Source organism: Dendrobates tinctorius, unplaced genomic scaffold (assembly GCF_039654945.1).
Source record: "Dendrobates tinctorius isolate UK_male_01 unplaced genomic scaffold, ASM3965494v1 ptg000150l, whole genome shotgun sequence".
Classification (NCBI taxonomy): Eukaryota; Metazoa; Chordata; class Amphibia; order Anura; family Dendrobatidae; genus Dendrobates; species Dendrobates tinctorius.
This window is the reverse complement of record NW_027361817.1, coordinates 8,177,579-8,201,938: the sequence shown is the minus strand read 5'-3', so window position 1 is coordinate 8,201,938 and position 24,360 is coordinate 8,177,579. Positions and strand designations below refer to the sequence as shown.

The window sequence follows — 24,360 nt, the reverse complement described above, 5'->3', positions numbered from 1 at the left end:
ACAGCAACAGACTAAGAATTTGATTCTGCAATAGATTGCGGCCCTGTGAGAGATGCCCCCACTACTGACCCTGGTCTGTCGCAAGGCCCGGGACAAGCTCAGGTTAGCGATCTGTAGGATGACATGGAAACTTTCCTCACTGTGTTTGAACTTACAGTGGAGTGGGAGAGCTTGCCAACTACCTAGTGGGCTAAAGTGGTGGCCCTATTCCTGTTAGGAGATGCCCAGAAGGCTTTCTTTGACATCAGCCGGAAGAGCACCCAGGACTATGGGAAACTCAAAGAAGTCCTTGCTCGGCTGGGGGTTAATATATATGTATGGCACAGTGAATGTAGTCAGTAATCAGTGGTCCTTTGTGGAGGCCCCACCCGCTAGATCTCAGGCATATGACTTGTTACAGCTAGTAAAAAAAGGCTCAAGCCTGAGACTTTGAGCACAGCCCAAATGGTAGAGAGCATAGTAGTTGACCTGTAGGTGCGAACTCTGCTGTTACCCATACAGCTCTGGGTGGGGCAAGGGGACTCAGGCAACCTAGATGAGGTGGTTAGCCTGATCAAGCATTACATGGTCACTCAGAACTTCATAAGGGACTCTGCCCCATGGCAGGAATCATGGCAGCTCCTGCAAGCTCAGGAACCTTGCAAAAGGTACATGGCCCTCTGCTGGAGTCAGTCAGAACCAAGCCCATACTGAAGGGGTATCCTGGAGAGAGGAATGCTGGAAACCAGTATCCCCTAAATCGGTCTTGTAGACTAATGGCGCAGCCACTATCAATCCTGGACATGGATAGGAGATAACTTGCAATTCTGGAAATAAGCCCTTGTAGAACCAAGTTTTGATTTTTTATAATGCTGGCGTCTTATGTGGCAAATGAGCTGTTTGGCCACAACCAAAAAAACAACAAAAATAACACATCGCTCACATGAGTGTATAACTTAGACAAGTACTACCCGATAATTTATTGGATAACAAAAGGCCCAATCGTATACTATGGGGCGATGTTGATCAGCAATTTTTTTCTAATGTCAATTCTTCATCTCAACATGTGCACCCATTTAAGTCTATGTGTGCAAGCAAAACATTGGACTACACTCGGATGTAATCGGAGTGAAGTCCAATTTACACAAACACAGACAATGGAGAGGATGAAGAAACTAAGTTCTCATGCGAGAGAATCAGATCACAATAAACTGACACTCGTCTCAGACTCTGATCAAAGTTTGAGCAGAATGTCACTAACATAATCAGCCCGATTCAAGTGAGAGAATATACGCTCCTGTGACCCCAGCCTAAGAAACATATCTGCATGCCAAATATTTAGTGATCATTACAATAATTTCTAAGCATGGAGACTTATCAGCTGTCCTTGATGTAGCTCCTAATGTTAATATAATTTATTTTTGGCAGAAAACACTACAGCGACGACAAAATCAGAGGACAGTCATTATGCACGGACAGATTATGCAGGTAAATGTCATTCTACTTTAATTCTGCAGTGTATTATTATATATCGGTTATTTTATTGGATGTCTTATGCAGAGAAACTGATAGTGAAAGGACTAGTGACGAGGGAATGTGCTCTTATAATGTGGTATCCGGGTATCTTAGGAGTGCTCGGATAACGTGTTATCCACATATCTTGGATGTGCTCGGATAATATTTTCGAGTCCCTGCGGTTGCATGTTTTGCGGAAGTAGACAAACTAAATACAAGTAGGGTTTATCTAACAAACAGGCAATCCTCACATGTGTTTGGGGGACTCAAACATATTATCCGATCACGCCCAAGATACTCGGAAAACACCCCAGCATGGTTGGATAACACATTATGCGAACACGTTCTCTCTTCACTAGAAAGGACATAATGTTCTGTACTAAAATGAAAAACATCTCAAACATCTGCAAGAAAAACAAGATTAAACTTCTATTTATTTCATGGTCTGAGGCTTTTGTAAATCAGGGGAGTGAATGCCAGAGAAAATGTTGATTAATGACGATGTAAAAACTTTTTTTTAAGTTTTCCAAAGGGTCATCTAGCGTAAGACGCATTTGCTAGTTTCCAAATCATAAAAGGTTGTGTGTTACATGGGGAGCAATCAGGGATAATGACAGCTGTTTGCTGCACCCGGCTGTAAAATCACGGTGTTGATTATAAGAGCATATTCAGAGAGCCGTTGTTGTTTTCTTGTTAGTGAATGTCAATAGTTTCTGTGCCATAATGATAGACTGCTGACCCCACAAGCTGCGAAAAGTAACCGGATGATGCATTGTACTAGACTGCTCATACCTCAAGAAAAACCCTTGCCCCTTTTCCCCAACGCAAAGAAAGAATCCAGTCATTAACGAAAACATATCTTTAATTGGGGAGTAACACATTTACAATAACTCTCATCTTCTCAAAAACCCATTGTTGGAGGGGTAAGGTCGCAGCTCTGGATTAATTAAACACCGGAAGCTGTGGGTGATATGCCACCGGACTCCCGGCACATGTTAACCTGACTTATTCTTCCGCCAACCGCTGCGACTTTCATTACCTTGAATAATAAACATCCAAACCATCAATACCGGAAGCTGTTGGTGATATACCGCCGGACTCCCGGCACATGTTATCCCGACTTATTCTTCCGCCAACCGCTGCGACTTTCATTACCTTGAATAATAAACATCCAAACCTTCAATACCGGAAGCTGTGGGTGATATGCCACCGGACTCCCGACACATGTTAACCCGACTTATTCTTCCGCCAACCGCTGCGACTTTCATTACCTTGAATAATAAACATCCAAACCATCAATACCGGAAGCTGTTGGACTCCCGGCACGTTATCCCGACTTAATAATAAACATCCAAATTACCTCAATAACAAAAGAAGAAAAACAAAAGAAAGGGAAGGGAGGGTGGGAAGCTCCTTGCTCCCAGGTTCAAAAGAGGCCCAGCAGCCTCAGGCCCCGTCTTATACCCCTTAGGGGGAGGAGGAATGATGCACATACAAAAATTAAAGGGGGGTGGAGTTTTTGCTTCCTTTAACCCTTTCCCTGCACCTAGGAAAAGAGGGCAATGCACATTAAACCCACAGGCTGATCAGTCAGGGCCCCCCCGGCAAATAAAGCCGGGTTCCCTCACAGGAAAGAGACCACATTTACATTCTGTGCTTTATATTCCTGCTGTAAATAAATTCTTCTTCATAACATTAGAAATAACAGAGATCATCACAGCATGAGAGCAAGTGATGGCGGCTAAAAGTCATTGTTTGACAGTGCGAGAGAGGTCTTAAAAGATCAATCAACATGATGCATTATATTGTATCTCACTGTAGGACTAGCTGGAAGAAAAGGTGACATTTTCTGCTTTAGATACCATTTATATGAATATGGATAAAATTCGCACTTTACCTGTCACTTTTTTTCACAACCAAAAATGCCCTTGTTATTTATATTGCTCTGGTTTTTATGATTATATTAGACAAGATCACTTATGGTTACAATGACCCCCTCATCACAATTGTATCATAATTTGACCTCTGCGTCACGATTTCTCATTATGAATTCATTTTTAGCAATATTTGTATGTTTGGCACATACACATATATTTTTTATCATTACGACATTCATACATTGTCAAATCTCTACCTATTCATTTCTGAAAGAATATGGACATCTTTGGGGAGAATTTTTTTTTTACTTAATTGCATGTATCATATTTTTCAGACTATATGATGCATCGGACCATAAGACGCACCTAGGTTTTAGAGGAGGAAAAAAAAAGATAAAGAGTTGAAGCAAAAAATGTGGTCATGACACACTGTTATGGGGTATCTGTTGCTGACACTGTCATAGGGGTAATTTTACCCCAATTCTGTACTAATATCCCTTGTCCTGGTATATATATGATCCCCATCCTGGTATATATGGCCCCTATATACCCATCCCGGTATCCATGGCCACCATATCCCATTCCTGAAATCCATGGCCACCATATCTCCATCCTGGTATCCATGGCCTCAATATCCTCATCCTGGTAACCATGGGCACCATATCCCCATCCTGATATCCATAGCCACCATCATGGTGCACATATACAAAAAAAATGATTATACTCACCTTTCTTCCTTTCCCTCACAGTGCTGCATCCTGTGCTGATGTCAGCAGCTAATTTCAGCATGTAACAACGCATGATGTCACTGCCATGCACCCTCATACACCGAGATCAGTTGCCAGAATGTTAACTGCTGCCCACTTGGGGCAGTGAATATTCAACTTACTGCAGCAGCTGGGCGATCATGTGTGCCCGCTATTAAAGAGAATGAATATTCACTGTTCCCCACGCCCATAGTCCCTCCCATCTCTATGTACTAAAGCGTTGCCTAGAGGCATGGGCTCATCCCATTTATTAGCAGCAGTGGTCATGTGCCTTGTAGACATGACTTCACTGATGTAGCCTTTCAGCACAGACCAGAGCAGCAACGAAGTTACATCACCGAAAAGTTGGAAGGTGGGCAACAGCTGGGTAAATTATTTGAACTAATGCAAGACAATAGGCATTAAAATTAATTCTCGCAACAAAACCATTTGCAATATTTGTTCCCCCCTCATAGATGCAGCAGGCTGCTGTTTGAGGTTGATTGCTAAACTAGCCATATGGTAGATGGGGATTTGCTGATGGCGGGTACTCATTACTTACTTTATAGTATTAGGTCTGTTACTTGTATTTAGCATTATTAATAATAGTCTACTTCTAGGAACTTCTTTTGTTTAATTCTCTCAATTTTCAGTAATGGTTTTATTATCATTATTATTCACTAATAAAAAGAAAATCAATATGTTCCAGTTATCTGATTAGTTTCTCGGTATTACCATATAAAATGTCATGAGGTGGACATGGCAGTCATCGGCTACAACTGCGATAGGTCCTTGCATATTTATAGGTTGTTTGCTACAAACATTCACACGTGGTCAAAATTGTTGGTACCACTCATTTAATGACAGAAAAACCCACAATGATGACAGAAATTTCTTGAATCTGACAAAAGTAATAATAAATCAAAAATCTATGAAAATGAACAAATGAAAGTCAGACATTGCTTTTCAACCATGCTTCCACAGAATTAAAAAGAAATAAAATTCATGAAGTAAGCCTGGACAGAAATGATGGCTCACTTAACTTAACATTTTGTTGCACAAACTTTTGAGGAAATCACTGCAATCAAACAATTCCTGTAACTGTCAATGAGACCTGTGCACCTTGGGACAGGTATTTTGGCCCAATCCTCAAACTGCTCCAGTTGTCTCATGTTTGAAGGTTGCCTTTTTCAGACGGCGTGTTTCAGCTCTTTCCAGAGATGCTCAATAAGATTTAAGTATGGACTCATAGAAGGTCTCTTCAGAATAGTCCAATGTATTCCTCTAAGCCATTCTTGGGTGTTTTTAGCTGTGTGTTTTGGGTTATGATCCTGTTGCAAGACCCATGACCTGCGACTGAGACCAAGCTTTCTTACACTGGGCAGCACATTTCTCTCTAGAATCCCTTGATGGTCTTGAGATTTCATTGTTTCCTGCACAGATTCTAGACACTCTGGGCAGATGCAGCAAAACAGCCTCACAACATAACAGAGCTTCCTCTATGTTTCACTTTAGGGGCAGTGTTCTTTTCTTGATATGCTTCATTTTTCCATCTGTGAACATAGAGCTGATGTGCCTTGCCAAAAAGTTCCATTTTTTTCCTCAACTGTACATAAGACATTCACCCAGAAGCTTTATGGCTTGTCAACATGCAGTTTGGCAAATTCCTGTCTGGCTTTTTTATTATTTTATTTCAACAATGTTGTCCTCCTTGGTCCTCTCCCATGAAGTCCACTTTGGCTCATACAATGAATGATGGTGTGACCTGACACCTACAGTATGTCCATTGAGCTTGAAGTTCACCTTTAATCTGTTTTAAGTTTTTCTGTTACCATTCATATTTTCCGTCTTTGATTTGTCATCAATTTTCCTCCTGCAGCCACGTCTAGGGAGGTTCGCTTCATTCCCATGGAGCTTAAATCTCTGAATAATATGTGCAACTGTAGTCACAGGAACATCAAGCTGCTTGTGCCACGTAGTGACTTGCCCTGTGTGACGCGACCAGCAGGTCGGTAACTGAAACAACAAGACAAACAAGGGAACACCGGGGACACAGTTACAACAGTGGGCCCTACAATAGGGAACGGGGACGTGGACACCTCCTGCACTCTCATGAGGCTGTGTCCCTGAACACTCCTCACGTTCCCTATACAGGCTCTTCACCTGTTGCTGACCAGGATACCTGAATCCCTCACTAGCCCTGCACCTTTCTCTTACTAGGGAACTGGCTAGTGCAGACACTGGTCCCACCGCTGTACTAATATAACATTAGGGAAAACAACAAACAGGGAAAACAAGCAACTTAGCTTTCTCTGTTGCCAGTGCTCCTGAGGCAACAGAGTACGGCACCCGGATACAGCTTCCAACTGAACAGCTGAAACACCAAAGCTCTGGATGAGCTGCAAAGTACAGTAGCTCCTCTCTCCTCCAAGGTTGGTTAGGAAATGACCAGTATCACCAACAGTGATCCAGAGCACCTGACACCCTTTTATAGGAAGGAGGGGAGGGTTAACACCTGCTGGCTAATTTAACATGTAGTAACCCTAGCGGCCACCGGAGGCAAAACCCATTAGCAGCAACTAGGTTGTAATAACCCCACCGGCCACCGGGTGCAAGACCCACTAGCAGTCACCAAGGTTGCAATAATACCGACGGCCACCGGGGGCAAAAACTAACATTAAGCCAGAGGCTTGAAGGAAAAAAAAAGGTTATATGTGAGCCCAGATCTGCCACAGATCCAAACATGGATTGTAACAGCTTGGAGATGGTCTTATAACTTTTACCTTTAACATGTTTGTCTATAATTTTCTTTCTAATCTCCTGAGACAACCTCTTTCCTTCGCTTCCTCTGGTCCATGTTGAGTGTGATACACACCATGTCACCAAACAGCACAGTGAGTATGTGTAGCCTCTATAGAGGCCCACTCACTAATTCCAAGATTGTAGACACCTGTGATGCTAATTAGTGGACACACCTTGATTTCATGTCCCTCTTGTCACATTATTTTCAGGGGTACCATCATTTCTGTCCAGGCCTATTTCATGAGTTTTATTTTTTTTTAATTCTATGGAAGGATGGTTGAAAAGCATTGTCTGACTTTCATGTGTTCATTATCATAGATTTTTTATTTATTATTATTTTTGTCAGATTCAAGTTATTTCTGTGACCATTGTGGGTTTTTCTGTCATTAAACGAGGGGTACCAATAATTTTGACCACATGTACTGTATATGTTAAAAAATTAATCAACGCTAGCTTTTAAGCCTAAAATAAATATTAATGGATTAATTTTTGTTTTAGTGCCAAATTTACATTGTAGTTTTCGAACGTTTTGCCCTCTTGTCTGAGCCACCAATGTGATGCAACATCTTCCTCCTTTTTCAACTTCTAAACTTCTAAATCCCATATCCTTCTATTTTATTTTCTCTTTTAGTGTAAATCTGATTTCAGATATATCATGCTAAATATAACTTTGCTGTGTCTTGGCTACAGCTGGTGTAATCTTATAAAATTGCAAAGGGAGACATAATAGTATAGCTTATCATCTGAAAAAACGCTATTAACCTGCTGATAGGGGTTAATCTGCAGGTTAATAGCGTTAATAACTTTCCCAGTGCCTGCACTTAGGAGAACGCTGAGGGGAGAAAATTAACTTTATTCCTCCTGGTAGCATTCAGGTTTCACTCACAGGTTATTCAGTCACCGCTCTGGGTATAGAGAGAAGTGGCTGTTAATGAACCCCCAACCCTGACTCACACTGGCTCTGCATTAAGCCTGGCTGTCAGTTAAGGATGGGGGTGTGGTTACAGATGCCTCTCTGTATACTCTCCAGCATCGCCCCCTGTGACTGAAATCCGAATGCTGGTGGGGGGAATGAAATTAATTTCCTCCTGGCAGTGTTTAGCTAAGTGCGGGCTTCAAGACGGCTCACAATGCTATTAACCTGCAGATTAACCCCATATCGGATGTGATCTCCTAATGACACTTGGCTCAGACTCTGCTGCAAGTGTGAGCTGAGTATCAGTGCTCTGTGCTCCAATCCTCTCTCATCAGAGAATCGCAGAACAGATGTGGAAGAGACAGAGAAAGTAATTTCTCCATATTCTCCATTGTCATCATATTCGGTAATCACACTGCATTCGGATGAGTGCAGTGCAATGTTTCACAAGCACCCATAAACTTGTAAGAGTGCGCGTGATCCGATTCTCGATTCCGATTTGGCATGAGAAAATAATCGTAGATCTGAACTGCCCCATGGAATAACACTGGTTCGAGTGCTTTGTGATGTTTTATCGCATAGCACTCGGCGTGTTTTACACTCATATGAGTGAGCCCTAATACGGATATTCTCGCGCGATCAGCGATGGACAGCGGGGGAGCTGGTCGGAGGTAAGTATCACACATAGTGATATCGCTAGCGATATCGCTATAATGTCACAAAACCAGTGACGTTTTAGCGATATTGCTAGCGATATCGCTATGTGTAAAACCCCCTTTAGAGATGAGTGGATCAGACAAAATCAAATTTGTCTGTTGATGTTTCCCAGGAAATTTGATTCACTACAATGTTATTCTCCACAAATGTAATGTTCCAAATTATGTTCTAGGATTTCTCCTGCCCTCTTAACTTAATAAAAGTAAGATGCTAAAAGAAAAAAAATCCTTTCACTCACCTCAGCGCTCACCTTTCTATCACCACAACTACTCCCTGACCACTGTCCTTTCTTCTGTGAATTTGTTGTATCACATCCCTGGCCAGATGCTCACTATAATCTGGGGCTTCCAACTGCAAGCAGGCCTTGGAGTTAACTGCGCATGTGAGTGACCTCTGGAGCATGCTGGAAGTCGTGACTCAGTGATCACACAGGACTTTTACCTGTGTTTAGGCCCCAGATCATATGCAATGCTTTCACCCAAAATCTACGGCCTAGAATGTAAACGGGGTCAGAGATGTGACATCATGAAGGTATAGAAGACCAGACAGTGGCCACAGAGCAGCGGGGGCGGTCAGAAAGTTAGGTGGTGAGGTGAGTTTAGGTGATGTTTGGGTTTTTCTTAATCCTTTTTTACAGCTCTCCACAGTTCAGTAAGATGCTGTCCTTCATTTTGCTGAATTACCGTGGAGTATATTACAAAAAATCTACATTTTCTAGAATGTTTATTTTTGTAAAACACTAGTAGAGTCCAATTTCATTCACATCACTTTTCCCATCTCTAAGTACTATTCTCTCTGTCCCAGTCTACTCATTATAGCTGAAAAGATACTGTAGTTGCAAAACATGTAATCCTTGTATGTGTGGTACTGTGGTCAGTGTTTATATGGCAATGCCAGGATTTGTTAATAGTCTCCCACAAACTCTAAAGATTCTAATAATAAGCTACAAATATTTATTTTGACAAAATTGACAAAAAAATTACTATTGGTAACTATATACAATAACATGCAGACTTTGAATCTGTGTGTGTGTGTGTGTAGAAAATTAATCGATCACTTTTTGGTTCTCATGAACTTCTCAGAAATTGCATATTTTGATAAGATTTATTACCGATATAAAGCTGTATTTAGGATTTTATCATACAGAAACATAACGTAATGTCCGTGAACAAAACTACCTCATTTACTTTAAATTTAGCGTCAATTCAACCTGAATAAAGTAGCCAAATGTAAAACTGTCTTGCACTGCTTATAATCCAGCTATCGTCTAAGATTGCACAATAAGGTTTATGTTTTAACATTTCTTGCCCAAGAAAATGCTTATTGGAACAATATTTTGGAATCTACAGTACAGCTAATGTTGTGTAGCAGAGTGTAAACCACAACTCATCTGCGATATCTTCTATATCTCTAATATATAAAGCTCAAGTGTGTGTATGTATGTATGTGTGTATGTATGTATGTATGTGTGTATGTCCGGGATTGGCATCCACACCGTCGCAGATACAGCCACAAAATTTGGCACAGTCACACGTCTGGACCCCGAGAGTGTCCTAGGCTATGTTTTGAGGCAAAATTTTAACCCCGCATGTTCCAATTAACCAAACAATTTTGCCCCTATCTACATAATGGGGAAAAAGTGTGTGTGTATCAAGCCCCGCCCCTCATTATGATGTCATAATGGTTGCCATGGTGACTCTGATGTCATCATAGGTTGCAAGCCCCGCCGCTCATTATGATGTCATAATGGTTGACTAAGGGATGGAGGATGTGTGATGGGTATATGGGCACTGGACTATGGGATGGAGGATATGTATGACAGGTATATGGGCACGGGACTATGGGATGGAGGATGTGTGATGGGTATATGGGCACTGGACTATGGGATGGAGGATATGTATGATGGGTATATGGGCACGGGACTATGGTATGGCGGATATGTATGATGGGTATATGGGCACGGGACTATGGGATGGCGGATATGTATGATGGGTATATGGGCACGGGACTATGGGATGGAGGATATGTATGATGGGTATATGGGCATGGGACTATGAGATGAAGGATCTTTGATGGGTATATGGGCACTCGACTATGGAATGGCAAATATGTATGATGGGTATATGGGCATGGGACTATGGGATGGAGGATGTGTGATGGGTATATGGGCATGGGACTATGGGATGGAGGCTGTATGATGGGTATATAGGCACTCGACTATGGGATGGAGGATATGTATGAAGGGTATATGGGCACGGGCCTATGGGATGGAGGATATGTATGAGGGGTATATGGGCACAGTACTATGGGATGGAGGATAATTATAATTTGCTATAACTAACCACAGTTAGTTACTATGCCCGGGCAGCGCCAGGCTCTTCAGCTAGTTGTAAATATATTGCTCATTTAAGTTTTACAGAATTTTTTACCATATTATTTGTTTCTCTTAGACTAAAATAAAGCTTTGTTGCATTTTTTTATATAAAAATTGTATTCTTAATGTCATGCTTTACGCTTTTTTTTATAGATGTGTTGAACTTAAAGGGGTTTTACCAAGAACAAAGTTCATTTTGAAAATGAACACACGTGGTCAAAATTGTTGGTACCCCTCTTTTATTGACAGAAAAACCCACAGTAGTGAAAGAAATAATTTGAATCTGACAAAAATAATAATAAGTAAAAAATCTATGATAAAGAACACATGAAAGTCAGACATTGCTTTTCAACCATCCTTCCACAGAATTAAAAAAAAAAATAAAACTCATGAAATAGGCCTGGACAGAAATGATGGTACCCCTGAAAATAATGTGACAAAAGGGACATTTTAAATCAAGTTGTATCCACAAATTAGCATCACAGGTGTCTACAATCTTGGAATCAGTGAGTGGGTCTGAAGAGACGGCTACAGATACTCAATGTGCTGTTTGGTGACATGTTGTGTATCACACTCAACATGGACCAGAGGAAGCGAAGGAAAGAGTTGTCTCAGGAGATTAGAAAGAACATTGTAGACAAACATGCTAAATGTAAAAGTTATAAGACCATCTCCAAGCAGCTTGATGTTCCTTTGACTACAGTTGCACATATTATTCAGAAACTTAAGCTCCATGGGACTGTAACCAACCTCCCTGGACGTGGCCGCAGGAGGAAAATTGATGACAAATCAAAGTGACGGATAATACGAACGGTAACAAAAGAGCCCAGAAAAACTTCTAAATGATTAAAGGTGAACTTCAAGCTCAAGGAACATCAGTGTCAGATCGCACCATCTGTCATTGTATAAGCCAAAGTGGACTTCATGGGAGACGACCAAGGAGGACATCATTAAAAAGCCAGACAGGAATTTGCCAAACTACATGTTGAAAAGCCACAAAGCTTCTGGGAGAATTTCCTATGTGCAGTTGAGACAAAAATGGAACTTTTTGGCAAGGCACATCAGCTCTATGTTCACAGATGGAAAAATGAAGCATATCAAGAAAAGAATACTGTCCCTAAAGTGAAACATAGAGGAAGTTCTGTTATGTTGTGGGGCTGCTTTGCTGCATCTGCCACAGGGTGTCTAGAATCTGTGCAGGGAGCAATGAAATCTCAAGACTATCAGGGGATTCTAGAGAGAAATGTGCTGCACAGTGTGAGAAAGCTTGGTCTCAGTCGCAGGTCATGGGTCTTGCAACAGGATAATGACCCAAAACACACAGCTAAAAACACCCAATAATGGTTAAGAGGAATACATTGGACTATTCTGAAGTGGCCTTCTATGAGCTCTTACTTAAAACTTATTGAGCATCCCTGGAAAGAGCTGAAATATGCCGTCTGAAAAAGGCAACCTTCAAACATGAGACAACTGGAGCAGTTTGAGGATTGGGCCAAAATACCTGTCCAGAGGTGCACAAGTCTCATTGACAGTTACAGGAATTGTTTGATTGCAGTGATTTCCTCAAAAGGTTGTGCAACAAAATGTTAAGTTAAGGGCACCATCATTTCTGTCCAGGCCTATTTCATGAGTTTTATTTTTTTTTTAATTCTGTGGAAGCATGGTTGAAAAGCAGTGTCTGACTTTCAGTTGCTCATTTTCATAGATTTTTTATTTATTATTAATTTTGTCAGATTTAAGTTATTTCTGTCATCATTTTGGGTTTTTCTGTCATTAAATGAGGGGTACCAACAAATTCGACCACGTGTGTAGCTGCTGAGTGGAATAAAATATTTTTGTTTGTTTTTAGTTTTGCCTCTCCATTATGGAGACATTAACAATAAAAAATTTGGCACCTAATGAGTTAACTTTTGCCAAGTCCAAGTGGGTGTTTTCACTGGGGACGTATTGTTCCCCTCCCACTATGAGTTGTTATTTGATAACACCCACTTGGACTTAACAAAAGTTAACTGATTACATGCCAAATATTTGTTTGCTAATATCTTCGCAATATAAAGGTCAAATAAAAAAACTGTTCCATTCCACCTGCAGCTGCTATTACATTGTGGGTCCAGTTTAGCATAAAAAAATTGTGAAAGGTTCTATTTAATAAATTTGTTGCATCTTTCCCTGTCCATGCCTAAGAAAAGCAAATCTAAGAGTAGATTAGGATTGTCATTTGCACTAGTTTACAACATTAATTACGGTATGTGAAATCTTAGTAAAAGTGGGGTGTGGATAACAAGAGGCCGTGTTTGAAAGGACTGGGGTGGCCCTGATCACAATGTGGAGACACCCATCAGACTGGACAGTGCAGTTTACATATTCTCCACATTGTGATCTAGGCCACCCCAGTCCCTTCAAACATCACCACTTCTAAGTGCATGTAAGTAGATGACGTCTCTCTGGCATCCACATAGTGCCGGAAGTCTAGTGCCTGCCATTTCAATCACTTACATGCGCTTATGAGAGGTGGCATTTGAAAGGACTGTGGGGGGGGGTTTGAATGGACCAGGGTAGTGCTGCTCACAGTCTGGAGACACCCATCGGACCAGACCACGCATTTACATACAGTGCAGGACAAGTATAAAACCTTTTTTGGAGGTATGCAGGGGCACATCTGATGACATAAAGGAGTTGCGGGATCCTCGTTCTTATGATGTTAAATGTGGTAGGCAGGGTTTAAAAGCCAAAAAATGGTGACAGATTCCCTTCAAAAATGAAAAAGAATGCAATATTTTGAACAAAACAAATGTGCACCAAAATACCAGCATAAATTGCTGAATAATTCTCCCCTTGTTAAAATATTTTGTAATATTGTAGTACAGTGAATTTACAGAAAAGCTAATCCAGGTCTCTCTTAATTCTCATTGCTTGTGATATTGACATGTTATGGATTATTTTTTGAAACTTTGACTTGACCCTGGTATTTGCTGGCGTTAGTGATCTGTGGAATCATACAAATCTAACATTTACCATAGGCTTGCTGGTTCTGCATCCTTCGTGCTGCTACCTAAGAATAAACTGAGGGTTAAATATCATTGTAAAAAATATTGAAAAGTAATCTACATGTTTTTAGTGTTGGCCTTCAACAGGTTATATTTTTGACATTTTTAGTCTATTCAATATAAATTACTACCTTTTATTCCAGTTCTGGAGTACAGGTCTACAGTCCAGATTTTATTTTGGTTCCCATGGCTGCATGAATATATAGAAATTTATAACTTTTCCCTGGACACAGTCATGAAAATATCTATAATTAACATGGTTGCCTTTCATATAAAGAGCTAGCAAAACAAAAAGCTTTACACATCTAGGCCGATGTGTGACTTTTTAAAGAGCGGCTCTACAGGTTGTTTCTTTTTAACCTTGCCTAAGAACACACTGTATGGTGTTGCGTTATTTTAATCCCACTGCAGATGCTTTGTTTCACCTGTAGAAAGTATCACTCCATCCACCCCCTGCCGAGGAACGTGAATACAAAAGTGAGCGAGAGCGCGAAGCATTGCTCTCAGGCATAAATGTAAAATTTAATTATTTAAAAAAAAATTCTAGACTGAATGAAAAGAAGTGTTCACTAAGGCGTTATCAGATAGGATTGCTAGAGAAGAGCCAGTTATGAGCAGAACTTCAAATCATTCTTCGAGCAGAAGTCTTCAGCCCGTTTGGTTCTTAATAAGTTCTCTTTCCAGCTCAGCACACATGAGTTTTGTACTTTATTGTACGGGAGATCATGAACGTTTCATAAATTCAAGAGTTACCTAAGAAAAGCAAAAGATATGATACAGTTCTTTGAAGCTCTGGCCTATAATCTTTTGTCGTTCAGTGCTTCAGTGAACATATGCTAACATAGTGAATAGCAGCCCGGTGAATCTAACATCACATGTTCTTTTCTCTGCGTTACTGTTGGCATCAAATGAAATGTCTTTTTTTTTAATTGATGCAGTCCTGTTAAATAGATATACTGTATTTAAGCCGTGTTATCCTTGGCTGATTGCTTTTATTGCGGATAAGAAAATGGAATAAGTGACAGGAGTGCACAGTCGCGCTACGCCAATCATCAAGCAGCAGACAGGAATGCTGAATTTCATTCCATATATAAGTCCAAAGATTGGAGGTAGCACACCATTCAAGTGAAAAAAAGCATCTTATTTAATGACCCAATATGGAGACGTTTTGGTTCCTTAGTGAGAATAATTCACTGTTGGGGTATCATACTGTGTTTTGGGGCAACACCTTTGTTGGCATCTTACTTTATGGGAACAATCAAAGTGTAATAAAGGGGCTTATATTGGAGGAAAATGACTTTGTAAGGGCTGCAAAGTAATGAAATATGCTCTTCTGTGACCCCATCAAATTTTAATATTTTTTTTAGGAGGGGGGCCCAAATAGAACTTCTGCTATGTGGCCCATGATTTCTATATATGCCCTTGCCTAATTTAAAATAAATAAATAAATGATTGATCAAACATTATCTCCAATCACTCCATGGACCAGTTCTTTTGATCAAACCACTGTAGTTGGAAAGAGGTTAACAAGGACATACTGACTAATTTGTAGCCAGCAGTGTCATATACAGTTTTTTGTTCAAATACTTTCTACCATAGGCAGCAATAAGTTCGAAAACTTTCATCAAGGTGTGCTTCAATAGCTCTATTATTTGGGTACACCAGATGGACTAGCCTTTACTCGTCATACAGATCAGTGATTCTTGGGTGCTTGCAACCAGTAGTCCTTCATTACCTTGCTAATCACTAATCAATGCATACTGAAAACACGCTACAAGACTTGTTGATTTGGAAATGTTTTGAACCATTAGACTAGAAACCAAAACGGCCCTTAGTCTCATTGATGGCAGTTGATTACAACCATGTTCACATTTTCAAATAAACTTTCCAACATCCCAGGATCAGATGGCAAATTTTGATTGTTCTCATGCAACTATCCTTATGAGAAAAGTGACAAAGTCACTGGAAAGGTGCTGGAGGGAAGATATGTTTAGCTGAGGCTAACTAATGGCTTCAATAATTTAAAACCCAGAAGTTGTCATCCAGCACATTAAGTGTTGTGAGTGGTTAACTTGCCAATTTGTTTAAGGGCTGGGTTTTTGTGAACAACCATAGAACAGGTGGAAGGTTGTCCACCTTATTTCCACCCCAGGGGGTGGTCTGGGGCTTAAATAGTTGACATCCAGAGGCATTCAGTGTTCAGTAGGGTTAGAGAGAGGAACTCCAGAGTTTTGCGTCCAGGGGAGGAAAAACTGAGCCATTGTCTGTTTATTATTTTGAGCGGACGGATCCCTGCAGATGCAAAGAGTGTATAGCATTTTGTTTTGTTTTTTCTTGTTTTGCCCAAAGAGCTGTGTTTATTTTCACTTCTTTTCCATTTATGCTGCATATTTAATAAGCAAAAGGTAGATTTAAAGACACAGTGTATTTGTGTCTACCTATGTGTGCAGCCGAATGAGCTATTCCACCACAGAGCCTTTATTAGAAAAAAGCCAGGGCAGTAGTCTTAAAGGAAACCTGTCCTCAGAAATAATGCGGTTAACCTGCAGATATGCGGTTAATCTGCAGGTTAACAGCATTTTGATGCTGTCAGGCTCCTGCATGCTGCCGAATGCAGTGGTGAGAAAATTATCTTTATTCTCCCCACCACCATTCAATATTTAGTCATAGGGGCAGTGCCAGTTCATTCACTCTCTCAGTATAAAGAAAGGTAGCTGTAACTGTGCCGCCGGCACTGACTGACACTGGCTCTGTATTAGGGTCAGCTGTCAGTCAGGGCCGGGGGTTCTGTTATAGTGGTCGCTCTGTATACTCAAAGCGTGACTGAATCAGCATTGCCCCCACCCCTATGACTGAATACCGAATGTCGACAGAGAGAATAAAGATCATTTTGTCCCTGTTGCATTCGGCTGCGTCCAGGCGCTCAATAGCATCATGACCCTGATAACCTGCAGATTAACCACATATCTGCAGGTTGGCAAAATTATTTCTGGTGACAGGTTGCCCTAAAAGAAAGTGACCTTTTAATGAAACTATAGATAAGTGGATGGATTTTACTAAATTAGTAATGGAGAGATGTCTATAAGACACCTATCCATTACTAATCCTACAGTTATATTGTAAATAAACACACAACCAGTATAAAGTATTTTATTTGAAATAAAACAAAACACACTTTTAGTTTTTCATTTAAAAATAACAAACACATTTATACTCACCTTACGCCCTTTCCATCGAAGCCCTCGTCTCCTGTAATAAAACAAAAATAAAAAACAACAATATCCCTCACATGTCCGTCGTTCTGTTCCATGCCATAATCCATGTCTGGGCATAAACCGTTTTCAACCTTTACAGTGCCAAGATGCAGATCCAGACAGAACCACTGTGGAATGAGCTGATGAGAGCGCAGCATCAACTACTAGTGGTGATATCATTGAGGTTACTGCCAGTTCCCAGCCGGGCCAATGAACTGTGGTGACCTCGGTGAGATTTCGACTTGCACAGTGAGAAAAAGCCTCACAGTGCAGCGGTGAGTTCAGCGGGATAAATTTCTCTCAGTGAACTCACCGCTGCACAGTGAGACTTTTTCTCATGGTGCTATCAGTGATCACTGCAGTTCAGGGTCACAGTTGGGAACATAGCCTCAGTGACTGGTAAAAACCTTGATGTTGTCACCGCTAGTCACTGAGGCTGCACTCAGAGCGACTCATTCATCAGTATTTTACAGCCTGGCTGGTCACATCTTGGCATCGTTCATGTTGAAAACTGCTTATCCCCAGACATGGATTACGGCTTGGGACAGAATGACGGACAGGTGAAGGATGTTGTTTTTTTATTTTTGTTTTATTAAACGAGATGAGGGATTCAATGGAATGGGTGTTGACTTGACTAGTGTTTAATTTAGAATCATTAAAGGAGTCTGTATAATTCTTTCAATTAAAAGACTTTATTCTGACTGTGTGCTTATTTACAATATAACTATAGGATTAGTAATGGATATGCCTCTTACAGACTACTCTTGTTTACTAAACCATGGGATTGATGTCACCGGGAATTACAAAGGTGACATCAACCCCACAGATATGAACCCCACTTGCTACCACTACAGGGCAAATATTCTGGATGCACCTTTTCTGGGAATCTGTGGGCTGCTATTTTTAGGCTGGGGTACCAATATCCATGGCTCCTTACCAGCCTGAAAATATCAGCCCCAGCTGTCTGCTTTTGCTTGGCTGGTTGTAAAAAGTGAGGGGGACCCGTGCCATTTTTTAAATTATTTATTTAAATACATAAATACTATTCTTGATAACCAGCCTTGCTGATGTTGCTGATGTTGACAGCTGTGAATTTTGCCTGGCTGGTTATCAAAAATACAGGTGAACCAACACCTTTTTGTTTTCTATTAATTATTTACTAGTGAAGTCTGTGTTCGGTGTCTGTGCCCAAACAGTAGGTGTTCGGTATGGATGATGAACTTTACTGTTCGAGTTTGCCCATCTCTAGTGCCTAACAAAAAAAAATATATAACCCCTTTCTGACATCAGATTTAACATCCCGTCCACGGTACCTGGCCCATATGACCGGAGATGGGATAGTACATCTATGCGATCAGCGGCACTCCCGTGGGGAGCGCCGCTGATCGCGGCTGGGTGACAGCTGATTATCACAGCTGACACCCGGCACATTAACCCCTGACACACTGTAATCAAACATGATCAAACAAGAATAAAACCGCTTTATCAATTTTACCACACGCGGAACGGTGTAAACACCCCCCCATTTTCCCATTAAGGTTAGGGTTGGAGTTAGAATTGGGGGGTTCCACTGTTTAGGCATATCAGGGGCTCTCCAAACGCAACAAGGCGTTTGATCTCAATTCCAGCCAATTCTGCGTTGAAAAAGTCAAACGGTGCTGCTTCCCTTCCGAGCTCTGCCATGTGCCCAAATAGTTATTTACCTCCACATTTGGGGTATCAGCATACTCATGACAAATTGCACAATAACTTTTGGGGTCCTGTTAGCCTTGGGAAAATAAAAATTGGGGGTGAGAAGATCATTTTTTGGAAAAAATATGATTTTTTTAATTGTACGGCTGTACATTATAAACTGTGAAGCCTTTGGGGGTTCAAAGTTCTCACCACATATCTAGATAAGTTCTGTGGGGGCTCTCGTTTCCAACATGGTGTCATTTGTGGGGGTTTTCACTGTTTAGGCACATCAGGGGCATTCCAAACGTGACATGGCATCCGATTTCAATTCCAGCCAAAAAAAGTCAAATGGCGCTGCTTCCCTTCCGAGCTCTACCATGCGCCCAAATAGTCGTTTACCCCAACATATGGGGTATCAGTGTACTCAGGACAAATTGCACAATAACTTTTGGGGTCCTGTTACCCTTGAGTAAATAAAAATTGGGGGTGAAAAGATCATTTTTGTGGAAAAAAATATGATTTTTTAATTGTTTGGCTGTATGTTATAAACTTCTGTGAAGCTCTTAGGGGTTCAAAGTTCTCACCACATATTCCTTGGGGGGTCTAGTCAATAGGGTCACTTGTGGGGGGTTTCCACTGTTTATGCACATCAGGGGCTCTCCAAATGTGACAAGGCGTCCAATCTAAATTCCAGCCAATTTTGCGTTGAAAAAGTAAAACGGCGCTCCTTTCCTTCTGAGCTCTGCAATGTGCCGAAACAGTGGTTCACCCCACATATCAGGTATCAGCATACTCAGGACAAAATGCACAATAACTTTTTCATCCAATTTCTCCTGTTAGGCTGGTTTCACACTTGCGTTTTTTTGCACTGTATTTTAGCGCTAAAAACGCATGCGCTTTTTTCCCCTATATTTTGCATGGGATGCGCTTATTTGCGCATACACATGCGTTTGTATGCGTTTTTACGCGCATGACTTTTTTTGTGGTGTGCGCTCAGGCGCACAAAATGCATCCTGTTGCATTTTTTGGCCGTCCGACTTGCCTCAAAAAAACGCATGCGCGCGCAATGCGTTTTTTTTTACAGCAAGACACCCATTATAAGTCTATGGGTGCGCATATGTGCGCATTGGCATGCTCATGTATGCGTTTTTTGCGCATGCATTTTTTTGTTGACCATTGGTTAGACAATGGAAATTATGGGTTTGGGTTAGAGTAGGGGTTAGTTAAAGGGGTTTAGGGTTAGGGTTTGGGTTAGGGTTAGTATGGTTTGGTTAAGGGTTAGGGTTTAGGGTTAGTTAGGGGTTAGGGTTTGGGTTAGGGTTAGTAGGGTTTGGTTAAGGGTTAGGGTTAGGGTTAGTATGGTTTGGTTAAGGGTTAGGGTTAGGGTCAGGGTTAGGGATAGGGTATGGTTTGGTTAAGGGTATGGTTTGGTTAAGGGTTAGGGTTAGTAAAGTCATGGTTTGGGTTAGTGTGAGGGGCCAACTAATGTTGGAAAAAAACGCAAACGCGTTAAAAACACACTAAAAACGCATACAAATGCATAAAAACGGTGCGTTTTTTTCATGCATGCTCATAAAAATGCTTGAAAAAACGCAGCATTTGTATGCGCTTTTTCCATGCGTTTTTTTGCGGGAAAAATGCGCTGCAAAACAAAGCAAGTGTGAAAGTAGCCTTACCCCTTGTAAAATAAAAAAATTGGACCTGAAGTAATTTTTTTGTGGAAGAAGTTAAATGTTCATTTTTTTTAAACATTCAAAAAATTCCTGTGAAGAACCTGAAGGGTTAATAAACTTCTTGAATGTGGTTTTGAGCACGTTGAGGGGTGAAGTTTTTAGAATCGTCTCACTTTTGGGTATTTTCTATCATATAGACCCCTCAAAGTGACTTCAAATGTGATGTGGTCCCCCCAAAAAATGGTGTTGTAAAAATTAGAAATCGCTGGTCTACTGTAAACCCTTATGTCACGGGGTCCTTCTCTGGTATCACACAATCAACAGAGAAAGAGGAGAGTGAACAATTCCAAGACATTTATTTAGGCAAAAATATGAAAGGTCCATATTCAGTCCACCCCACAAAAGATAGATAGTCCAGAATCTGAATGCAGTTTAGTAACAGTATAACATGTCCAGGGAGATGAGAGTCCAAAATCCAGCTGAAGGTGATAACATGTTCCATATAATCTTCTTTCTCTCCGAAGTCCTGTCTTCACACCATGCTCTGCACACAGCAACTGACTTGCCCAGCCCCTGTCCTCCCCAGCCCCCTCATTATGTCCAGGCAGAGTCAAACCGGTTTGGTGGTTTTCAGGCCGCCCAGACTTGACAAAAGGTGCCTGGGGGATTATGACACTACAGGGGGTCATCAAGAGTCATAGATAAAAGTCAGGCTGCAGACATACAAGGCATCAAGATTAACACTATGCAAATCAGTGAAACAGCAATATACACAAAATGATATCCATATAGCATATCACACCATCACAACCTCTCCCCCCTCATAAGTGAGCACGCTATGAGGTCTACACAGACCTCTGGCCTGCTCACTATAGTCCACATTGCTCAATCGTTTATAGTTCCTTGTACAGTGGCAGGGGTTGTAATAATTATAAGCACTTGATGTCCTTCCATAAATTCCCGGGTCCTGGCGTTACAGTCATACCAGGTTTCTTGACTGGACTGGGCCATTTGCTGTTGATCATTAGCCACTAGCTGGGCGAGACGATCTCTGAACTCTAAACTCTAGAACGTAGAGAATGATGGGCATTCCAATGTCTGCGATATCTCCCTCCAATTGTTCTTTCAGAAGAGTGAGAGGCCCACGGACCATCTGGCCAAATAGATTGCTCCTCAGTGGGGTCCGGATGTTGTGGTGCTTGAAGGGCCTGTAGTCGGGTGACTGCTCCCACAAAATGACACTGTAACTCCCCAATGTCGTTCCTAAGGAGGATATCTGCAGGAAGTCCTCCCATAACTCCAATCCAGCACAGTTTTTCTCCAAAACCATAATCCAAACGCACCAAAGCTCGCTGTATATATTTGTGGACACCCCCCGCCAAGACAATGGGAATTCCTGCACCCTGGTGAATTGCCTCGGGTCGAACCACACGGGTGTCAGCGATAGTCAGAAATGCCCCCGTGTCTCTAATTCCTGACACTTTGTATCCATCAATTAAGACAACCTGCAGGTGGCCTTGCCGTTGCTCTGGGTAGCCAAAGGACAGAGGCTGAAGTCCGTACACTCCATAAGGAGTATCTATGGTTCCGTGGTCGGTGGTCCACTCTGGTGGGGATGGTGGTAGCTCTTCCTCAGGCTGGGTGTAGTGCACAAGATGCACTGGACGAGGTGGGGCTGCGTGGGGCTCCCTCCGAATCCTTGAGGGACATCCAAACTGCAAATGTCCAGGTTGCGCCCACATATAACATCTCCTCTCTGTGATACCCCCAGGTCATGGTCGGAACTGTTGGGGCCCAGGATTGGGAGGCGTGATAGTCAGCGGCTTGCGACTAGGTGGAAGGGCAGATATAATCTGAGGGGGACGGGGTGCGGGAGCAGGCCGTGGTTCATTGTCCAGAAGCCTCCTCCATTGCGGTCGGATAGTAAGGGCTTCATCGGCCAGGACTGCAGCTTTATCCACGGTACACGGCGTGCGCTCCCAGACCCATTCCCGTACCTCTGCGGGGCACTTGGCAAGAAATTGTTCTAGAAGGAACGCCTGTATAACATCTTCCACAGTAAAGGCGTTTTCTGCTTCCAGCCATCTCCGACATGCCTCGGACATCTTATGTGCATACATCCTAAACGATCCCCCCGTGGTGCATGGGAGGTCTCGGAACTTGGCCCTATATGAGTCTGGGGTGATAGCATGGTAATCCAGGATAGTCCGCTTTACAATGTTATAATCCCGATTCCGCTGTGCATCAATGGTTCGGTAAGCCTCCGCCATGCTTCCGTTCAGGAGCCCCACTAACAAACGCATCCAGCTAGAGTGGGGCACCTCCATCACAGCACACTGCTGCTCAAAGTCCTTGAAGAACCCCTCCACATCTCCGGAAGCCTCATCAAATGGCTTAAACTCTGTCCGGGTGATCCGTACAGGCTCCCGGATCGTTGGTGTTACACTCCACATTGCATCACTCCCTCTTTCCAGCTCCATTGCTTCTTGTCTCCGCTGTGCCCGGCGGGCAGCCTCCTCCTTGTACTCCTGAGAGACGCCGGGGCCCAGAACCGCCATCTCTTCTTCATACCACACCACCCACTGGCTTTTGGGGGTGGGGATCCCGGTCTCCAGTGCTCGTCCTTCAGACATATGGGAGTAGGTGGTCTGACTAGCACCCACCAGTAGGTCAATTAAGGCCTCTTTAGTCAGTCCCTGGTAGTCCAGACCCAGGTCTCTGGCTCTCTCCTGTAAACTGGATACAGTTCAATTTCTGTACTCACTCTGTGGGTGGTTCTCCATTGGGTTACGCTCTGTTGATCCCACTGCTGCCAACCAATTGTCACGGGGTCCTTCTCTGGTATCACACAATCAACAGAGCAAGAGGAGAGTGAACAATTCCAAGACATTTATTTAGGCAAAAATATGAAAGGTCCATATTCAGTCCACCCCACAAAAGATAGATAGTCCAGAATCTGAATGCAGTTCAGTAACAGTATAACATGTCCAGGGAGATGAGAGTCCAAAATCCAGCTGAAGGTGATAACATGTTCCATATATTCTTCTTTCTCTCCGAAGTCCTGTCTTCACACCATGCTCTGCACATGGCAACTGACTTGCCCAGCCCCTGTCCTCCCCAGCCCCCTCATTATGTCCAGGCAGAGTCAAACCGGTTTGGTGGTTTTCAGGCCGCCCAGACTTGACAAAAGGTGCCTGGGGGATTATGACACTACTGGGGGTCATCAAGAGTCATAGATAAAAGTCAGGCTGCAGACATACAAGGCATCAAGATTAACACTATGCAAATCAGTGAAACAGCAATATACACAAAATGATATCCATATAGCATATCACACCATCACACCTTATAACTTTCAAAAAAAAAAAAAACGGTTCCAAAATAAAATTGTGCTGATGTAATTTAAACATGTGGGAAATGTTACTTATTAAGTTTTTTGTGTGCCATATCTCTGTGATTTAAGGGCATAAAAATTCAAATTTAGAAAATTGCGAAATTTTTAAAACTTTTGTCAAATTTCCGTTTTTTTCACGAATAAACACAAACTATATGAATGAAATTTTACCTCTAACATGAAGTACAAAATGTCACGAGAAAACATTCTCAGAATCACCAAGATCCATGGAAGCGTTCCAGAGTCATTACCTCATAAAAGGACAGTGGTCAGAATTGTAAAAATTTGCCCGGTCATGAATGTGAAAACCACTCTTGGGGTAAATGGGTTAAAAAATGATGCTGATGTAAAATAGACACATGGTACATGTTAATTATTAACTGTTTTGTGTA

The 24,360-nt window shown here is 41.9% G+C and overlaps 1 protein-coding gene across 1 annotated transcript in view; it reads left to right on the top strand.

Moving 5' to 3' along the window:
- TMEFF2 (transmembrane protein with EGF like and two follistatin like domains 2) overlaps positions 1-24,360 on the top strand; it is a 1,040,676-nt gene that overhangs the window by 813,827 nt on the left and 202,489 nt on the right. The window contains exon 7 of the mRNA XM_073546700.1: positions 1,408-1,467. Coding sequence (XP_073402801.1) covers positions 1,408-1,467 — 60 coding nt within the window. The remainder of the gene's footprint in view (positions 1-1,407; positions 1,468-24,360) is intronic.